Here is a 22,566-nt window from a genome sequence, read left to right as displayed (position 1 = left end):
TGAAATTGAATTTAGTGTTTTAATATTTTCTTACAGTCAACTTTGAATTAGAAAAATATTATAAGATGCTTATAATAAAGTGAATTGTATAGGTAAGCCTGAGTTTATTTAACTTTTGTTGTTTCTTTCAGACCTCGGATTCAAACATTGCATTAAATCCAATTTGTAGACAATAAATAAATTCCTACGAATTGATGGAAAATAAATGTAAGAGAAGAAATTAATATAAACTTGGTTTGGTAAATATCGTTCTAGATACGTGTCCAAATTAATGTCTAAAATATGTAATGCATTATACAGTTTCAAATCACAAGATTTTTTTTTAAAAAGAAACTTTTAAATTTAGTATGTTCAACAACGCAATTTAAACTAATCGTCCACCTTCATGCGCGTTGAATTGTTCTTTCTTATGACTGTATTCTAAAATAATTAAATATGATGAAAACGAAAGAAAACAAAAATCTATATAAGAATTCGTTATAATTTTATTTTGAAAATACATTTCTATAGGTTTATTTTTTTCTACTTACCAAATCAATAATTTGACCATTATATTTTCCCAGGTATTTATATGTTAACGATTCTATCATTGATTTCGTCTTATAGAGACATATTGATTGATTAAAGGAGGATTATTGTGTATCTGAGGTGTAAGACATTATTTAATTACAGTATGTTATCATCGATAATAAATAAACTTGTATTTCTCAAAGGTGTTTAAACTATTTCCCATTTGAATTATGGGTGCTATAATATGAACATTGTCTCCAAAAAGAAAAGATAAGTATTCTTATTTTTCGTGAGATTTGTATGACAAAAATAGATATTTGTAATATAAGAAAATGATGTATTCCATCATAAAACTTATTGAGAATAACCCATTAGATAAAACTAATAAAATTAAATATCATATAAAAAATTCATAAATTTATTAATTATTTATATGATTAATCTAAATAGTCTTTTCCTAATGAATTCCTTTAAAAAATCTATCATTTTGTTCCTTTAAAACATCTATCATTGTACATTTGTGGAGAAGTGTATTATATAAAAGAAAAGTTCACTCTTGAAAAAAAATTATTGAGAATAATCAAGTGCTTCTGGATAAAAAAAAAAAAAAAAAAAACTAAACATTATAGAAGAAACATGTCTTACGTGAATTCACACGTTTCTTACGTGAATTCCACATGTCTTACGTGAATTACTCATAAGAAAAATCATTCATAGGTTGAAAATGATGTAAATTCCACATGTCTTACCTGAATTACTTCCGTGAATTAGGTTAGAATCATATTTATGCCATCTCTTTAATGAATATCTTGAAAAACCCATAAATAATTATAAAACTTCAATTTTATTAAATTAAATTATTTTTGAAAGGTATATCTTATGATTATACTTAATTTTAACAGTTTTATTTGAATATTTGTTTTCCCGCGTAAATATTTGATTGTCATATTTAATTGCTTAATCGTACAAATTCATAGTTCATCATAGGCATAGTTTCTTCGAAAGCTTTACCAACAGATTTGTTAGGTGTAAACTAGAGAAAAATAACATTCCATTGGATGTTTTATAAATTATGTCGATTATTATTGTACGACAAAAATATAATTAAGTTGAAACGTTCAATCTCATTGCATTTTTTTTATAAGTATTCTGAATATGTCAGTAACAACCAAGTTCTAGCCTATAATATATATAGATATATATACTCTTAAGAAGAACTTATTGCACTATAAAGTTGTATTTGCCAAAAAAGATGATATTTCTTCGCTTATGCAGTCTCCACATTCTTACGTTCTTTCTTCTTTTGGTTCAAACACATTCAGAAGATGGACGAAAGGTAAATAACTTTACATCCTAACTTTAATTGCAAATCATTGATTTTCATAAGGTGAAGTTTCACTTTAAGGAAGTTATAATATATATATATATATATATAATATTGTTTTTGATTTAAAATTAGAATAACTTCAAGTTAAAAGTGTCTATATTATTAATTTTTTTCATATTTATAAGTAGTATGATTGTAGATTTAATCAATAACTTATGTTAATAGAAAGTATTAAAAAATTGATTTTATATTTTATTCGCTTAATAATTGTTAATTTTTAATGACAAAATTATCTTTTTAACATTATATTGGAAACCTGTTAAATTTATCAATTACTATAAATAAGTTCTAATTATTTTAAGATAGAGATGTCAAGATGAGATATAATTCCTAAGTTAATTTGGTCTATTAGGAGTTTTATGGTTTGAATTTGAAATTTTTTAATTCTTTTTCGTGGGTTTAATGAGTTTGATTTACTTAATTCAAGAATTAAATCGGTTTGGGCTGAATTGAAAGTTGGTTCACCCTAACCCACTAATAAAACACTTTATTGATATATTTTACCATTTTTTATTAAAATTATTTATTACTTCTAATTATATAGGTTTATAATTTGATCTTTTTTAAATGCTAGAATATTGTTGAAATAATATATAAATAGTATATATGTTTAATTTATTTCTTTACCAATGTATGTTTATACTTTAATTTTCAATTATTATTTTTATAATAATATTTAGATAATTAGGTAAACACTTTGATTACATTACTATAAAAAAATAATTGAATCAATCCATTTTTCTTATATTACAATAAATATATAAAATAAATTAAAAAAATAAAATATTCATAAGTGAATCAACCTATTAATCCACAAACATGTGATGTGTTAAGCTAGGTTAAAAAAATTTTACTTATCAAAAAGTGAGTCAGTATGTCGATGATCTTTTTTAGGTCAATGATCTTTGGTCAATTATTAACCAACTCCTATGAGCCTAATTGGCTCACTTTAACACTCCTATTTTAAGGTGATAGAAGTGTAATAATAAATTTGTCATCTAAAATACATTAAGATTATTTAAAGAGGCTTAAACATTTAACTTTTACTTAGTCAAACTCCAACCAAATCATCTTATTTTATGTACTTAATTGTTATCAAACAATATCTTACCATCACAAAACATTAGATTGGAAGATAAACATTTTATAAAGCTACGAGTCTCTTAGATTAATCAAATGTTTTCTACAATTACAAGAGTACATAAGTTTTAACCTTAGCTGATTTGGACATAAAAATTGTATATTTCTCACATTACAAAAGTTTTTGTTTTTACTATCAGAATTTTACCAATGAGAATAAATTCGTTAGTAAAGCCAAATGTATCAACAAAATTTAAAATTTAAATTATCGTCAGATATTTCTGCTAGTAACGAATTTGTGGGTGAAATTCATTGAAAAAATCCATTGACAAATTAGAATTTGTATTACAGATGAATATTTTCATTCGTAATGTATGCAACAGTCAATTTGGTCATAATATATCTAATAATCAATTTAATCGGTAATTTGTAATTCATATTACCGACAAATATTTTTGTTTGTAAATTTATCGGTGAAATACGCAAAAAGTTTCTTACTAAGTCTAATTATATTTGTTTGTATATTGAGAGAAGCACTAGTACAATATTTGCTTTTAAACTCACACAATATACATCATTTCACACCAAACCGCTGTCTATCAAACCACGGTGGCAAAAGTGAAATTAAGAGAACCTTATAGACCTCGGTTGCATGCAAGACTGAAGTAGAAAAATGCTACGACCTCGGTTGCAGGAAGAACCGGTGCCTAAAACCCACCTACCAGCCAGGCTTTCGGGCTGACAACTTTTTAAAAAATTGATACTACCTCGGTTACATGCATAACCGAGGCATAAACCCTCTACCACACCTAAACACGCTTCTACGGCATCCGGTCCCTCTTAGACCCGGTGTCAAAAGGTACTTCGGCCTCGTTTTGACCGAGGCCTATAAGCCTTCTTGGGCTTGGACCCTGCGAAAGCTTTTCCCCAAATGCCTCTTTCAAGCCAGGAAAACCTAGCATATCTCCCATTTTCTCTACGCTCCAGTCGCTCCTTGCACTGCCTGCCCCTCGCTCCTTGCGCTGCTTGCCCCGTCGCTGCCGGGAGCCACCACCACCTCGTCGTATGCGACGGCTGCGAGCGCGGCTTCCACCTCGCCTGCCAATGCGTGGAAAATCTCAGATCTACAGATAGGTGGAGCAAGCGGTGGCTGTTGGCGGAGAAATATCTCAGATCTACAGATCTGAAGGTTCGGCTTCCGCCCGTAAAGACCCCTCCTCCATCCCCAACATCTCCGAAGCCATAGCCTCACTCAGCTCTACCCCAGAAGCCAACTCCCCGAGAGAGAAACGTCGTTGCTCCTTCGCGCCACGTCTTCGCTGAGGCCAGTCGTCGGAGTCGCCGTTGCTCACGTTGGAGGAAGTCACGCCGTATAGGTAATCTCCCGTGTTTTTTGCTTAAGGATTCAACTCCTTTGTTGGTGGTTGGAGATGAACATAGAGGGGTGGAGGCTTAATTTCATTATCTGTTTTGGTTTGTGGTCGCCGAATGGGTGGTTGGGTTTTTCTTGCAGAGAAAAATGGTTGTTGGCTGTTGGCTTAACGAAATTTGATGTGTATTGAGTCTCATTTGGCTATTGGCTCTATTTGACGCAGGTGAAGAAGGAGCATAACACATTTTTGGATATGGCTTTTTTTATTTTTGGCGTTCTAGCAGGTTTTGTTAAGAGGAATTGAAGGAGAAAGTTTTCCTCTCTGGATATAGCTTTTGTGGTGGGTTCCGTGTAGTGTAGGTTGAAGGGATGAACTTGCTTAGAGGAAAAACTGTGTTTTTTTTTTCTTTTTGTGTTATATGATTATGATAAGATATGAAAGGAACGAATATGATTCTAGCCTGGGGTGAGCTTTATTATTTCTATGATATTTTCCCCTCTTTTGCTGGTTGTGGGATTGAAGATTGAGTTCAAATTTCCTCTCTTTAAAGTTTATCACAATAAGCAGATGTTGAACACCTTCAATGTGATATGCTCATGACCTTAAAAATGTATATTATCGATTCTAGTGTAAAGATTGAAAAAAAAAGAACCTTTCTACTGCCTCGGTTCACTAGAACCCGAGACCAAAAGTCTGGCAAAAAAAAAAATAATACGTTCTACCGCCTTAGTTTCATTTTAACCGAGACAAAAACATATATCTTTATACCTCGGTTCAGAACTGAGACCAAAAGTGGTAGGCTTTTTGCTTCGCCTTTATATACTTCGGTTGCAAACCCGGTGCGAATAAGCCAAAACAACCGCTGCAATATCCTCTTAGTGCACTAGTGAAGATGAGTGAGAATTAAAAGACAAGAAGGAAAAAGAGAATAAGGAGGAGGAGGGAGAGAATAAAGAGGGAAGGAAGTGAATAATAAAAAAAAAGAGGAGAAAATACAATATTGGTGTTGTATGGTGGTGCGATGGTAGGTGTTGCATGATGGTGCAACGGTGGGAGGTGAAAGAGAAATGGAAGAAGAAAAAAAAGGAGGAGAAGGAGGAAGAAAAAAGTTTTATTTCACTTTTTAGTAAAATACCAAAGTTTAATACTTTAAATCATAAAAATCAAAATGTTTTTAATTTTAAAAACTTATTTTCTACCTACCATCAAATAAAACATTTTGATGAAAATAGCACGTTCCCCTTCTTCTCCATTCGTTTTCAATACTGACCGTGAAATAACATGATGAAAATGTTCAGGTCCGAAATTCAAAATTGAAATTTGTTTATTTGTCCGTTCTTAATCGTCATGAAAAAAAATAAGAAAGTGATACTACATTAGAGCTTGAGTTTTTCCACTATCAGAAATGCATTACGAGAGACTCTCTATATTAGAATAAATTTTTTAAAAATTATGAAAAATATATGATAAAATAAAGCTTAAAAAAATCAAATAAAATATTAATAATAATAATTTTTATAATAAGACCTTATTTATTAGAATATATCGTTAATTTAACATGCAAACAAAATTTTAGATACTAAATAATGGTTTTGTGTATTTTTTTTCGTAAGAGCTACATTGTGTACATGGGTGATCTTCCCAAAGGCGTGGAATCCACGGAATCACTTCACATCACTATGCTTCGAAATATCCTCGGCAGGTTATTAATTCAGTTTTCTTTTAACTTCTATTATTTTAACTAATTATAGGATTTGCTTCAATTTATTATTTGATTTTGATAATTTTTTTCATGATAACTCATTGGAATTAAATATAAAATAAGATGTGGTTTAACCTGGTTTAGTTTTAATATAAAACATAAATCAAATCCATGTTTTACAGTATGGTTGTACGATTTTTAATTTTTCTTATAAAATTGTTCAATATTTTATTATTAAATTTGTCAACTAAAATACTCATTGTAAAACCTTTTCATAAAAATGTTAATTATTTTTAGCAGAGATAACAACAAGGCCGAAGAGAGGTTTGTTTTACTATATCTTTATTTTTAAAATAAATATTTATCTTTATCTTTATCTTTATTTTTATTCACATATTTTATAGGCGTAGAATTTTTGTCTTATATCTATCGAATAAAGATTATAGTGGTCTCTATGTCTATATTTACTCTTTCAAATATTAATTAAATATTTTTTAAAAAATAACAACTAAATAAACTTAATATTATGAACGATTCAATGTAAAAAGTTACATTTTTTTTTATAATTTTTTCTTCATCAAATCGTATTATCAAATAATAATTGTGTAAATATCAAATGTATAAATATAATTACCTTTTAATTCAATAAGAGTAAGGATTGTATTTCTTCAAATATAATATACCATGGAACCACAAACAAATATAATTAATGTTATGATGAAAAAAAGGATATTGTTTCAACGAAACAAAGAATTTTCAAATGAAATAAAACTAAAGATCAAACAAAATTGATAAAATAAGATTCTTACATTTCCTAATAAATTAAAAGTTTACGTGAATTGATACTTGAAATTAAAAGTTAATTAAAAAAAGTCTATAATAAAAATAAGCTGATTCATTGAAATTGAAGTTAGTATTTCCTGAAATACAGTAAAAAAATATATTGAAATGGCTTTGATGCAGCAAATTTACAGCAGACGTTTTGGTACATAGCTACAAGAAGAGTTTAAATGGTTTTGTCGCAAAGCTAACAGAAGAAGAAGCAGCGAGAATGGCAGGTATTGATTACAGTGCATGAATAATCTGTATATCTCATTGTCAAATTGTATCTATATATAGTAATGAATGATTTTGATAATTTTTTAGGATTGGATGATGTTGTTTCTGTTTTCCCAAACAAAAGGAATGAAGTGCAGACAACAAGGTCTTGGGATTTCGTAGGTTTATCTCAGTCTGCGAAGAGAACAAGCAAAGAGAGTGACATAATTGTCGGAGTAATAGATACTGGAATTTGGCCAGAATCTCGTAGTTTTGATGATCAAGGATTTGGTCCACCTCCATCAAAATGGAAGGGCACTTGCCATAACTTCAGCTGCAACAAGTACAATACATTTTCTTTTCCCCTTCCAAGAGAACGTAGTATAAAAATAAAATGAAAACAACTCTTATGTTCTAATAATTCCCTTTTAAATCTTTTATCTAAATAACTCAAAATTTGAATTATTTATTAAAAGACTATTATATATTTAATATAACTCCCATAACTTTAATATATTTATATAATTACATTATTCATTATTAAATTGAAAACAATTGAACATTCTTCCAAAGGTGATATATTGACTTAAAGATTCAACGTTTAAATGTGCACTATATACAAAAGTTATTAAGTCATTTTACTTTATCAAATAAATTATAGATTATATAACAACGGTTGGAAGTTTTCCAACAACATGATTCCTTCCATATATCACAAATCATTCAACTCAATTAGAGTTACATTATGCTCTAATATGCATCTTCAATGACAACATACGCAGAAGTATAATTATTGTAATCCTCATTAAATTGCCACTAATGTCAGATTTCGATAACTATTTAACCGGTTTATTGAATTCCTTTGTATTATCAATTTTAAACATAAATGACTTAAGCCATAATCAGCCTTTCATCCATTATCAATGCAACGTTTAAGCACATTACACCTACTTAAAACTGAATCATTTTATTCAAATAATTGAATTTGATGAAATAGATACCCAAAACAAACATATACTAGACATGGCTCTATATGCATACATTTAAAGCAAACTCACAAGTTAATGTTTGAGACACTTTCAAACTATATTGACTTTAATAATGTATTTAAGTTTTCCTTTAGATAAAATAAATACATTTCATATTCATAATATGCCCACTAAACATACTTCAATGTACACAATCAACACATGCAAGCAAATCTTTATAAGTGATTGATCACATAATTAAAATCATAAATTTCCTAAATTTCATCATTTGGTGATTGATAAAAACAACCCTCTTAACTTTTGAAAGTTATTCTTTCAAAAGAAATTATGCCATCTAAGTGATTCTTTTTCACATTACCAAAAAGATTCAACAATGAACAATGCAACGTAAGTATATATAAAGAATTTGACATTACCTCGAAGCAAAACTCATTATTCAATAACCCTTTGGAAAGATGATAAAAAAAATTAAAAAAAAGTTTTTCTATATTTGGATAACTACCTCGGCATTTAAATCTCTAAATCATTCAAAATTTGAATTATTTATTTAAAACTAAAAAGAAGTAATTAATTTGAACATATCTAAAACAATTCTCGTCACTTTATTAATAAATTTATTATGTAATAGTTATATATCATATATTCTTACACTAAAATCATCCCACGAGAATTACATATACAATGCACTTTTAAATTAATAGTTATTTAACATTGACAACTTTTTGCAGTAAAATAGTTGGAGCTAAATATTTTCGTACGAAGGATTCGTATGAAGAAGAGTTGAGTCCAAGGGATTCAAATGGGCATGGCACTCATTGTGCATCCACTGCCGCTGGAAACTCAGTTGAGTTCGCAAGTTTCTTGGGTCTTGCGTCAGGAACAGCAAGAGGAGGAGTTCCATCAGCACGCATTGCTGTGTACAAAGTTTGTTGGTCATCTGGTTACTGTGATGATGCAGACATCCTTCAAGCATTTGTTGAAGCAATTGAAGATGGTGTTGACATCATTTCCATTTCAATTGGACCTGCCAATGTAGAACACTACAACTATTTCACTGATGTATATGCCATTGGGGCTTTCTATGCTATGAAGAAAGGTATATTAACGTCTACTTCAGCTGGTAACAGCGGTCCAGAGTATTATACAACATCCAAAAATGCACCATGGGCACTTTCTGTAGCTGCTAGCACTACAGACAGAAAGTTTTTAACCAGTGTTCAGTTGGGTGATGGCAGAACTTATCAGGTAATTTAGAGTATAATTGTTTTTGTCTTCATGTATTTTTATTGCTTCAATTAAACTTTACTCAACATTCAGGGATTTTCAGTTAATATATTTGATTACGTGAGCTATCCATTAATTTATGCTGGAAATGCACCAAACATCATCGATAGATACAACAGTTCCATATTCAGGTACCAAAATCTCTCTTGTAATAATTTTACAATTACATTTACTGATTTCCAGTACTCTGTGTCCTAACATTATCACTACTTAGGTTATGCCAGGAAAATTCCTTAGACGAGAATTTGGTGAAAGGAAAAATTGTTTCGTGTGATGATTTCCAACAATCTTCATGTGTGAGATCGGTTTTTGGGGCAGCTGGTATTTTATTTAGAAGTTTAGGGCCAAACGATGTCGTTTTTACATATGCATTGCCACCGGTTCTCCTTCGTCGCATTGATGGGGCTCGCATACATTCATACATAAGTCGATCAAGGTATATTTAATTTTCTTCTATTTTAGTTTTACTATTTTCTCTTAATAGTTCTATGAATCTTAAGATGCCACTTCAGAAATTTCTGTTATATTTTGAGAGTTTGCACAATAAAGATCAGAACAACTATTTTCTTTAGAGTATACATATCACTAATTCATATTATATTAACTGCATACTGCAGAAATCCTACTGTTACCATATTTAAGACTTATCAAGATCCAGACTCAATAGCCCTTTACATAGCTCCATTCTCATCTAGAGGACCAAATGCAGTCACTCAAAACATTCTTAAGGTAACTTTATATAATGTAATATATATAATAATTAGTATTTTCAAAGATATAATGGTTGGGAATCCTAATTTGAGTCGAGTCTCACGTTGTATATAAATGAGAAAGTAAAACATTATATAAAAGTTAAAAGACCCATTAATCTATTGTGTTAAGATTTTTGATAAAGAGTAGTATCAATCACTTATAAAGTTGGATAAGGTTTTTGATAAAGTGGTGTCAATTTCTTATATGATTGGACTCGTATCTTGTTAATGTTCGTGTCTTCTAACTTTCTCCTCCGTAGATTCAACAATATAATTTGTTTATTCTAACCATTTATTAATTATGCAGCCAGATTTAGCTGCCCCTGGGGTTGACATTTTAGCTGCGAGTCCTCCAATTTCATTTGATTCTAATGTCGGAGGAGATATTAGAATTGCAGAGTATAATATAATGTCTGGAACTTCAATGGCATGCCCTCATGCTACTGCAGCAGCAGCTTATATCAAATCGTTTTATCCTGATTGGTCCCCTGCTGCAATCAAATCAGCATTGATGACCACAGGTAATCAATGTTTTCAGCCTCTAAATCACATACATCTTGTTAAAGATATTTATTTTTTGAATAACAAACAAAGAAAGTAAACATGTAATATTGTCTAAACCAATAGTGTGTTGCTTTTCTCTCTCATTTGCAGCTACCCCAATGAGTAAAAAACTCAATCATGAAGGTGAATTTGCTTATGGTGCTGGCCAAATCAACCCTATGAAGGCACTGAATCCTGGGTTAGTTTATGATGCAAATGAAATTGATTATGTTAACTTTCTATGCGGCGAAGGATATGATACCAAAAAGCTACGAACTATTACAAAGGATGATAGCAGCTGTACACAACAACCTAATAATGGAATGGTTTTGAATCTTAATCTCCCATCTTTTGCCCTTTCCATGAGCACTTCAACACCTTTTAGTAGCACTTTTCACCGAACCGTTACCAATGTTGGAGCCAACACATCAACATACAAAGCTAGGCTAAATGTACCTCCGTCTTCGTTAAAGTTGAAAGTAGAGCCAGACGTTATGTCCTTCTCATATGTGGGTCAAAAGAAGTCCTTCAATCTTGTGATTGAAGGAACACTTAACGAGGTTACAGTTTCGTGTTCTTTGATTTGGGATGATGGAACTTTTCAAGTAAGGAGCCCTATTGTTGTGTTCGATCCACAAATGTAATTTACAAGTGAGCCCTATTTATAAACTATTTTGTTATTTGTACACTATATTCACTATTTGATCGTCTTCATCCACTATTACAAAAACATTATATAAGGTCGTTGTTTTTCAGCCTTTCACGTTGAATTCGAAGTCGACGTCGACGTCGTATCTCGAGACGTTAAATTGACATCGAACATAGAACAATTCGTCGTTAAGCAAATTAACGTCAAATTTTTTCAATATTCGACGTTAATCAATTTTTCTTTTGTTTTTTCTTAATTAATTGTGATCCTTTTTTACAACACTAAGAGACCTGAAAAGCAGAAAAACAACAAAGTTCAGTTTTTGGTATTTTATAAAGCATGAACTATGAATGTGTAGTGTAATATCAACAACAAACAACAATAACAAATAACAAACAAGTTCAATCAAACAAGAACAACAAACTGGTTCAACCAAATAACAACAAACAAGTTCAACAAAAAAAAATAACAAACAAGTTCAACAAATAAGTTCTTCAAAACGAAAACGAAAACTAACCTTCAAAAGGTGGCTTCGTCGAAATAATGTGTTGCAACCACTAAGAGAGAAAGCATAATGCGCTATGAAGGACAAGAACACGAAAATAATCGGTCAAAACAAACGAAAATCATACATAAAGCAGTTAATTAACATGCATTTGTAACAAATGAAAGAAAGATTACATGTGATGATCGTCAAAGTTCGTTCCAGAAAAGTTTGAGCAGAGAAGAGGGTATCGCGCGCTAAGATAAAATGAATAATTTTTCAATCTTCCGCTCAAATTTTTATTGAATTCACTAACCTTTTAAAGTCTAACGCGGGGACATTCGACATTTCGATGGTTTTATATCCTTTTGACGTTTAATTCTAGGGAATTCAACGTCATACGTAAATATATTTTTCACCTTCGCGCCAAACATCTTCGCAAAATTTACCCAATATAATTGTCGCAACCGGAATCGCGACGGGACGACGATCCAAAAAGAAATCGGTTTTGAAAAGAAAGATTTGGAGTCGCCACCATAGTTTATTATGGAAAACTACGGAAAAACCGTAAAACGAAAAAGCACAGTCCGCGAAAACCAGATTCTAGGTTCGGGAGTCGGTTACGCGTGGGGAAGGTGTTAGCACCCCACAACGCCTGCCCTAAGGCAGTACCTTTAACTAAATGCACGAATATGATGTGATTTTCAAAATGTTTAACTATCCCCTAAAATAAAATTCTAAAATAAACAAAACATATTTTTTAGTTTTTTGGGCCCGACAAGGATTGACCTTGCTCCTACGTATTCTCATTCAAAATGAGAAATCAGGGTTACGTAGTTCTTTTTGACAATGTTTGAGAGATTTGTTTGAGAAATAGATTGAAAGATTTGTTTGAGAAAATGATTACGGATAAATTTGGATTTTTGGGAAAGTGAACCTGACAAGGACTAGCCTTGCTCCTACGTATCTCCACTCTTGATGGAGAATCAAGGATCACGTAGTTCTGGCTAGAAATATTGTTTGTTTGCTTGAAAGTGTTGTTTTTAGTTTTTGAAGATTTTTATATATTTTTTTATATTTTTATAAAAGACAGAGAGAGGTTTTTAGCACGAGGACGATGCGAGCGATCACACACGTGCTTAACCTTTAAAATATATTTTTGGTATTTTTTTATAAAAGAAAGAGAAAGGGTTTTTAGCACAAGGACGATGCGAGCGATCACACATGTGCTTGACCTTTAAAATATATTTTTGTATTTTTATAAAAGAAAGAAAAAGGTTTCTAACACAAGGACGATGCGAGCGATCACACATGTGCTTGACCTTTAAAATATATTTTTGTATTTTTTTATAAAAGAAAGAGAAAGGGTTTTTAGCACAAGGACGATGCGTGTGATCACACATGTGCTTAACCTTTAAAAATATTTTTTCGGTTTTTATATAAAATAAACAGAAAAGCTTTTAGCACAGCGATCACACATGTGCTTAACCTTTAAAAATATTTTTTCGGTTTTTTATAAAATAAACAGAAAAGGTTTTTAGCACAAGGACGACGCGAGCGGTCACACGTGTGCTTAAACCTTTAAACGTATTTTTGTAATTTTTTATAAGAAACAAGAAAAAGTTTTTAGCACAAGGACGACGCGAACGGCCACACGTGTGCTTAAACCCTTAAACGTATTTTTGTAATTTTTGTATATATATATATATATATATATATATATATAAATATTTTATTTTTTTATGTATTATTAATATGTATTTTAACATAAATAGATATTTAGAATAAAATAAAAACAATAAAAAACCATAACAACAATAAAATAAAAACAAATAGAATAAGAAAAATGAGGGAACAAAATAAATAAAGAAAAACAAATAAATAAATAAGTAATAAAAATGAAACAAATAGTGAGGGGTGTCCAAATGAGAAAATGGGAGTGTCTAAACTAATTTTCCTTTTATAAATGGATGAAGCCTAAACCCAAACTGAAAGGGGTGAGAAAGTGAGAATAGGGGGTACAGGCAAGAAAAATAATTTTATTTCTTTTGTTATTATTTTTTAAGAACAGGATGGGCCTAAACCCAGGCCCAGGGAACGTATGGGGGTGCGTGGGTGAGAAACGGGGGCTGCGTGAAGGAGACAGTGTTTTTGTTTGTTAGGAACAGAACGGGCCTGAGCCCAAGGCAGGGGATGGACGTATGGGTGTAAGGGTGAGAGATGGGGGTGCGCCTAGGAAAGAAAAGAGTCTTCTTTTTTTTTTGTTTCTAAAAATATTTGGATCGGCCCAAGGTTATTTTTCCAAGCAGAAGCATTAGGGGTTCTGCCACTCTTCTTCCCATTCAAACATTCAGAAAACCTAGAGACCTAGAGCCCCTCTCCCAAACGAGGCAGCTAAAAGTGGACCTCCGCCCGTTCGCGCACACGCGCCACCGCCTCCGCCAACACGGCCGCCGCCAACCGCAAAACCAGGACACCACCAGTGCGTCGATTGCCACCACAGACCCTGCCGGTTGCCGTGCCAAGCTTCTCCCCTCCCTTTCTTCTCCGCTTCTTCGCGCGCGAGAGAGAAACTTTCGCCTCTCCGCACCACGCCGACGCCACCCCCGGTGAGGCCAACCACCGCGAGCTGCCGCGGCGTCACTATCCTCCTCCCACTCTTCTTCTTTTTTTTTTTAATTTTTGATTGGTTTCAGTGTTGTCTGATATTTCAGGCTCTGTGTATTAATTTAGGGTTGATGATGATGGGTGTTGGAGGTTCAGTGAGGATGAAGACACGGTTCTATGGTCTCTGTTACATGATTTTTCTGTTGTGCGTTTTGTGTTTACTGTTTCAATTTCAGTATTGATGATTGGAGATGAACAGAGGCTTGAAGGCTTAGTATCAATATCTGGTTTGGGCTCTTGGATTCTTGGTGGTTGGTGGATGGATATGGACCGTGGGGGTTGACAGAGAATGGAAGAATCAGCTTAAGCAAATTTGGGTTTCTGTTTGTTGGGATGAATGAGTAACAAACAATGTGCAGAAGCAAATCATGTATACTCAATATAATTGCAAGTTCAATACGAGCAGACAAAGCCAGGCATTATCAAGTCAAATGGAAACAGATATCAACCCAATAAGCACATAACAACCATCAATATCCCAAACATTCATAGTATATGAGCAGTTTAAGAGTGAAGACTTACCTTGCGTGTTCTAGCTTTCCTTGCTTCGTAAGTGCCTGCGAGCTACGACCATGAAGACGCTAACGAGATGGGATAGATGAAGATACTAACGACAGTGGACAGTGAGGGTCCTATTGTGTGAATGGGGAGGGATCAATTTTTCTTTTTTTCTGTGAAAATGTTTCTGGGCCTTTTTCCTGCTTGGTGGAGAATTCCATTCTCAGAGCCGTGTGAGAGTGAATGATAATGGTGTTGGAAGCGAGGGGGCCTCCAGAGTTTGGAGTTCGGCCCTGGTATCTGCTGTGAGACTGATAGGATCAAGTCAAAAAAAAAAAAAAAGAATTCCTATCCCCCTAAACGACTCTCCCCCTTAGCCATCTTCACGGGTTCGATCAAACCAAAGTCAAAAGCGTGCCTGTTCAATGGTTGCTTCCTGCCACCACCCCTACTCTGCTCTACTGCGTTTCCCCTTAAGGTAAGCTAGCTAAAGGCAGTGTAGACGCATGCATGGCGCAACAGAGAATTTGCACAAGAATGGGAGATAGCATGGAAAAAAGAAACAGACGGGAGAGTTGAACTTTGCCATTATTTTTGTTTCTTTTTGAAATAAGATTAAAATAAAATAAATAAAATACAATATAATAAAATAGACAAAAATACAATAACTCAAAATAACAAAGTAAAATAATTAGAATAACATATAATAAAATAAAATAAATCTTATTAGTCACCCGGACGAAATTGGGTGTTGACAGCTGCCCCTCTTTACTTAGATATTACCGGATAATATGAAAATTTGATATTTTCATATTATTGGTGTAAAATCTAAGTAAAGAAAGAAACACTAATTTCGTTCGGACTTCAAAATGAACAAGGAATAAATGAATGAGGTGTAACAACCTCGCGGAGGGTGTAACAACCCTATGAATGAATGAGGTGTAACAACCTCGTGGAGGGTGTAACAACCCTATGGATGAAGTGAATGAGGTGTAATAACCTCGTGGAGGGTGTAACAACCCTATGGATAAGGAATGAGGTGTAACAACCTCGTGGAGGGTGTAACAACCCTATGGATGAAGTGAATGAGGTGTAATAACCTCGTGAAGGGTGTAACAACCCTATGGATAAGTGAATGAGGTGTAACAACCTCGTGGAGGGTGTAACAACCCTATGGATGAAGTGAATGAGGTGTAATAACCTCGTGAAGGGTGTAACAACCCTATGGATAAGTGAATGAGGTGTAACAACCTCGTGGAGGGTGTAACAACCCTATGGATGAATTATGTGATCATTGGGTTTGACCATTGCCAAGTAGAGAGCCGCTAGAAAAACTAAAATCTGGACTTGGCCATTGCCTTGCAGAGGGCCAATATCGCAGAAGAAAACTGAGGGTGCTAGATAAAACTAGGCTTAGGGTGCCAGGCAAAACTGGGCTTTGGGGCCAGGCGAGCTGGGCTTTGGGGGCCAGTGTGGAAACTGGGCTTTCAAATTTTGAAATTCTAGTAATTTGTAATTTTGTGAAATGTTTTTTTTTTTTTTGTAATTTTTGACAGAAATTTGATTTTTGAAAAGGTATCAGTGATTATTTCCAAAGAGAAGGTCCTAATATGAGGATAGGAGAAACAAAGTATAAAGACCATGGTAGAATGTTGAAACACTAACTTAAAGGCGGTGAATAGTGTATAAGAATGTGAATGTCAAAACCCCAAAATGAGAGAAAAAACATGATCACCATGAAACAACATGACCTGACGAAAAAACCATAACGTTATTCTTTTTGTATTTTCGAAGAAGGATTCGACAACCATTCATATGAATGAAGAGGGTTTCGATTTGAAAGATTTTCTTTTGATGGATGAATGCACACATATGGAAAACATTTGCTTTATTTTGTGTTTTGTCTCTCTTTTTTGCTTGAGTCATTCATCTTACTTGCAATCATCATCAAACTGATCTTTATTTTCAATGTTTTGTGAATTTGAGGAATGTCATACATTCGAGGTCTAATGTTTGATATGATTTCATGTTGACTTTTCCTTTCGAGACATCGACGCACACCTGCTTGAATTTACTGGCAAGTGAAGAATGAGAGCTATTTAGAATGGTTTGGAGAAGTCTGGGACAGCCACATAAGCACATCATTCCTTATACATTGCTTAAAGGAAACGAGACACCCAAAAGCTGCCCCAGTTTGGTGTTTGGGGAAATGAGCATGGGGTATGGACCTTTGAAAATTCGGGTCAAAAATTCAAGTAAGATCCGCAAAGCTGCCCCAGTCTGGGATTATGTGTTGATAAATTTCAGGGCGAAGACACGTGGTGAGATCCACAAAGCTGCCCCAGTTTTTGGCCCGGGGTTCAGTTTGGAAGAGGTAGTGGGCATGAAAAGGATCGGTTAAAAGGATGACCCCAATTGGTCTGATTTTCTTTTGCATGCTTTTGCCTAGTTGGCAAAGAGATCCCTTCTTCATGAGACATTACTTTTTCTTTTTTTTTTTTCATTTTCAAATTTTTTGTTTTTTTTTTGTTTTTTTTTTTTGACACATTGAAAGTCATTTCGTCTTATCGCAAAATTAAGCTTTATGAAAATTTGAGCAAACATTATTCAATCTGTGTGGACTTTATTAGGCTTGTAATGCGGCTAGGGCTAGAAGGTATCGAAAGAAAGGGTTAAAGGCCCAAATGAATGCTTGTCGGTTATTTTTTGAAACAAGGGTTATCATCTGACATTGTGTCAATTATTTGACCTTTTTGAGCACTTTGCTTTTTTTCTTGAACTTCGATTTTTCATTTTTTTTTTCATCACTTTGTGATTTTTTGTTCTTTTTGTTTTTTTCTTTGTTCACTCTTCTTGATGAAATTTCTTCGTTTGATCATTGAGTGCTCTTCATTTGCATCATGAGTTGACTCCCACCTGATGACAATCCTTGCTTGGGGATAATTTGAAAAAGAATTTATTTTTGGCTCAAAACAGGGTGACAATGGATTTTTTTTAGATAAAGACAAGAAGAAGGCCACACATCATTTTGAACTCTGATTGCTTTTATTTTCAAAAGATTAACTTCACGATTGGATGGCCTCAACATGAGTCATTTTTCTTTTTCCTTCTTTCTAGACCGCCCTTTCGGGTTTTCAATCTAGTGGACTTATTCTCTTTTTTAAAGTTCTTTTGTTTGTCTCAATGGAATCAGGGATCACCCAACTAGCACAAGCGAGAGTAATTTTGGTCCGGCCAATCTGCCCCAGTGTAAAGGTTTTCTTCATTACTGAAGGCAGTGACAGTGTTTGTTGGGGAAGATCCTTTATTTCGGAAAGGTGAAGGGTGAAGGTTTTCAAGCAACATGCGGACAAACGTCTAGGAAAGAAACGTCAAATTTTTATTTTTTGATTAAACACTTGACCTCGGAAAGGCTTGACATTCGATTTTTATTTTTGATTATTATCATTTTTTTTGCTATTTTCTATTTTCAAAAAACAAGAGTTTGACGATTCACAAGAAAGACAAGTGACTCAAGATTTCCTTCATTTTTTGTTTTTCTCAATTTTGTTTTTCCTCCTTTTTTTTTCTAATACCCTTTCAGGACTCGATTTCCAGCACTACTTGGAGAAACCCTGTAGTGAATGTTCGCATTGCAAGTCATGGATGAAGATGTGAAACCAATGAGCATACTTCTCCATAGCAAGACACTTCACAACATCGAATTCACTTGTACAATGACTTATGCTTTCTTATGTGATCTTAAAGCCCACTTCATTTCTTCGTGGCATTCTCAAGCCTTGCCTCAGTGTTGGGTTAACTTTCTTCACACTTTAATCATCTTGAATGAATCAAAGTTTACCCTTGCGCTTGAACAACCAGCACTTTTGGTGGAATGACCGATAGCCACTCCATGCTAATCACCTTTTGTGTATGATGTATCACGAGTCTTGAGGTATTGAGGCTTTAAAGGCTTCCTGTAACAAGTAGAGACCAAGCCTTTTTATGCAGGAGACTTGGAAGAAATGTTGCATAAGTCAGAAGGTTAGGAGTGAAACTCATATGCCTTTCGTCTTGATCAACCTTTTTTGACTCACGGCTCGGTAGGAAGTTGAGTTTAGGTCTAGTCTCCAATTTTCCTCAGAACGGCTTCAAAGGGTAGGCCAACAGTATTTGAGCAGTGGGATGTGATTGGGCTCTTTCTTCTCTCCTTATCCCAGGCTTAGACCGAACTTGTTAACATTTGCCATCATGGTAGTATCGTGTCGGATTTTTCCTCACATTAATGTCAATTCTTTCTCCAAGTATCCTCAAGTCTGCAAAGTTTGAGGAAATACTGCTCATCATATGCTCATAGAAGGGTGATTGTAAAGTTTTAAAGATCATGACAACCATTTCCGTGTCACTCATAGGATACCCTACTTGAGCAGCAATCTCATTCCACCCTTGGGCGTACTCTTTGAACGATTTGAACTCCCTCATCACGCTCTACAATTGCAATCTATCAGGTGCTACATCCAGATTGTACTTGTACTGCCTCAAGAAAACATCCACCAGATCCTCCCAAGACCGGATGCACGAAGATTCAAGATGAGTGCCCCAGTTTGGTGCCATGCCAACCAAACTATCTTGGGAAAAATGAATTAGCAACTTTTCATCACATGCGTGAACAACCATTTTCTTCCCATATGTCATGAGATGGGTCTTAAGACAAATGGTCTCTCTTTTTCATCTACGCTTTGGGAGGTATCACCACATCTGGGACTAAGCATAACCCTACAACATTTTCAAACTTAAGGCTTCCTCCAACTTCTATGACTCTTGCCCTTTTCCAGCATTTCCCATTTACGTCTGTCAGCCTCAACATCCATTGGCGTAACGACATGAGGAGAAGATTTCGCCTCGGGTTGCTTTGTCATTGTCTTGCTTACTACACTGGGCTGAATCATTTCTGTAGGGACCATGAAAGTGGTTGCCCTAAGCTTGTTTCTTCCTTCAACTGCGTTATTTTATGCCTTTTGAGTGTGAAATTGTCTCGAGTCCACTTCCAAGGATGTAGTGTAATTCTAGGGAAGACCATAAGGAGGGAAAGTTTGTGCTCCTAGAACTCTTTGTTGCGCTCATGCGCGCGAATCTACACGGCTTTGCAAGGCATTCAGAAGCTCTAGAATTCAACTCATTTGCTCATTCAATTGTTGGACACCGACTTTCATCCCTTCTTGAACTTTTCCTTGGTTCTCCAAGATTCTATAACTGGTTCGAGTCCTTTAGGGTATCTCGGATGTTTAGCCGTATTTTTAACAAATTAAGAAAACAAAAATGAACAAATAAAAAAAAAAAGAAGAAGAAACAATGTAGTTCAAATACTCTAGTCGGAAATTATAAAGCTGTGAAACATTGCCCCGGTATAGTTTGGAAATTAACATGAAATAGAGTCAATAGGGTGGTTCATACAATGAAACATCCACCACCTCTAGAAGTTCCCAAAATGTGAAGCATGGAAAGTCCTTGTCAACCATCTCGGGCCTTAGCCATCCCATTCTTCATTTCTCTAGTCAGCTCTTGCAGCAATTGAGGAAAGTTCAATCCCCTTAGGTAAGTTAAAGATCGACACTGCGGACTCAACATTAGTTAATAACTTCATAACACCTTCAATGGCTTCATTGGCGAGGGAAGCTAGTTGTGAGAGACTTCTTTTTCAATTCCCCCTTGCTCAACAATATGCCTCTTCATTTGAGTTATCAATTCTTTATGTCTCCTTTTTAGCTCGATGTCAACATTCCTTATTCAGTTTTCCCACTGCTGCTTTCACACGTTGCTTAGTAGTGTGAAATTGCTCTTCACAATTTGGGTCTGGATTTTTGAAGATATGGAAAAATATTGAATTTGTTATTAATTTGACTGTACATTTGGTGTTTTTTGAATGAGAATATACAATAATGGATTTGCCTTTTAATTTTGAGTGTCTTGTTTTTTTGATGTAACGACCAACTCCCTGTCCTCTCTGTCTTACCTTACCACGCATGCACGTCCCAAAAGATTTTCATTCTGCACTGCAAGTGTTCCTTTTGGAAATGAAATGTACCTTGTGCTTAAAGAGCTAACCAACCATTATTCATTCGCTAACTATATATATTTTCGTCATCTCTACTCATCCACTCGATAAAGCAATGCTAAATAATTTCATACATTTACTTTACTTTTCTTTTCCAAAATTCATTTTTCCTTTTGCTCAATCATTCTCTGTTTAAGCTTCTTCCTGTGGAACTCCTACTTAAAATATGGACACATCTAAACATTTTTCACATCTATTTAATATTATCCATCATTACTTTACATTTTTTTTCTTTATCTTTTGATTTTTTTTATTACTATTTTAGCCTTGAATATTAAATGGTTGTCATCAAACTACTTTTTTTTTCTTAAATATATCCAATATGTATTAACCACTGCTTCGTGTTTTATTTTGTTCTTTCGAGTATATTTTAGTATAAAAAACGCATTTGAAGTTGTCACTTGTTTTTTTATAATTTTTAGTTAATTTATTTTTTGTTATTTAGTGTGTGTTTTTTTTTTCTTTTTAAGTATAGTTATTTGGTGTGTTGTTTATAACAAATGTTGTAATTTATTTGTTACAAAAATGAAAACAACACGAGATGTCTCAAAATACTTAATTGAGAGCTTTACACAGTAAAGTTGAAAAAACTTCTTATTATAATTGGTCCTGATTTGGATGAGCAACATAAGGATATTGTTGAACAAGAACATGAGAACACTACAAGTTATATCGATCAAGTAACACATGTTGTGGAAAGACCATGTTAGTAGAATTGAATTTCGAAATTCAGTATATTCCTAAATTAAATTTCAAAATCCGATAAATTCTTAATCTAAATTCCAAATTCCAGCACATTACTAAACTAGATTTCAAAATTTGAAAAATTTCTAAGTTGAATTTTAAAATTTTATATATTTGAAATGTATGACACTTTAAAACCAAATTTCGAAAATTAGACACTCATATATATTGGATTTCAAAATCTGGTATTTATTCTAAAACAGATTTTCCATTCTTCAAATTGGATTTCAAAAAATTATAAATAATTACGAACGTTTAAAACTAAAAAAAAATAATGTAAATAAAGAAAAAGTAAATAAATACATAATTCTAAGCTTCAACCAAAATGAAGATGAAAAACGAAATCCAGGAAGAAGAACCTATACGAAAGGAAAAGGAAAAACACTAAAAAGAAAAACCAATTTGAATGTTTCCTGAGAAGGATTTGAGGGTAATGGAAGAAGCAAATATAATTAATTTAATAATTTATATATATTTTTATAGGATTATAATGGGCAGCTCGAGAAGTAAATACATGTGGGTAAGCATTAAATGCTTACCTAATTAATTTAATAGTTTATATATATTCTGTAAGGTTATATTGGGCATCACAATGATGTTTTTGTTGTAGAAAGAAGAAAGTGTGGTTGTAGGAAGAATAAGGTGGGCTAATTACAAAGCAAAGAAACAAATGGGCTCTCATACGAGTCCATTCGCTGGAGTAAGTCACAGGAAGGCTTGAAACTCGGGACATCTATAGGCCCAATTCAATAGTTGTATTACATGGAGAGAA

The 22,566-nt window shown here is 33.4% G+C and overlaps 1 protein-coding gene across 1 annotated transcript; it reads left to right on the top strand.

The window, feature by feature from the left end:
- Positions 1–1,762: 1,762 nt before the first annotated feature.
- LOC124825568 (cucumisin-like) lies at positions 1,763–15,390 on the top strand. The gene is made up of 11 exons (XM_088113716.1): positions 1,763–1,846; positions 5,964–6,052; positions 7,016–7,110; positions 7,199–7,433; positions 8,808–9,324; positions 9,397–9,494; positions 9,578–9,799; positions 9,981–10,092; positions 10,423–10,636; positions 10,770–11,298; positions 15,170–15,390. Exons 1-11 carry the CDS (start codon positions 1,763–1,765, stop codon positions 15,201–15,203), a joined length of 2,229 nt encoding a protein of 742 aa, XP_087969842.1. The 3' UTR covers positions 15,204–15,390.
- Positions 15,391–22,566: the final 7,176 nt, after the last annotated feature.

This window comes from Vigna umbellata, chromosome 4, assembly GCF_029865625.1.
Source record: "Vigna umbellata cultivar VRB3 chromosome 4, Vumbellata_1.0, whole genome shotgun sequence".
Classification (NCBI taxonomy): Eukaryota; Viridiplantae; Streptophyta; class Magnoliopsida; order Fabales; family Fabaceae; genus Vigna; species Vigna umbellata.
The sequence above is the reverse complement of the archived record's forward strand: the minus strand, read 5'-3'. Positions and strand labels throughout refer to the sequence as shown.

Bases quoted from the DNA above. Each gene is read 5' to 3' on its own strand.
- LOC124825568 (XM_088113716.1), top strand. From the start codon at position 1,763: ATGATATTTCTTCGCTTATGCAGTCTCCACATTCTTACGTTCTTTCTT. The intron at 6,053-7,015 runs GTTATTAATTCA...GCTTTGATGCAG, and splicing joins CTTCGAAATATCCTCGGCAG to CAAATTTACAGCAGACGTTT. The intron at 11,299-15,169 runs GTAATTTACAAG...TGCTTGGTGGAG, and splicing joins GTTGTGTTCGATCCACAAAT to AATTCCATTCTCAGAGCCGT.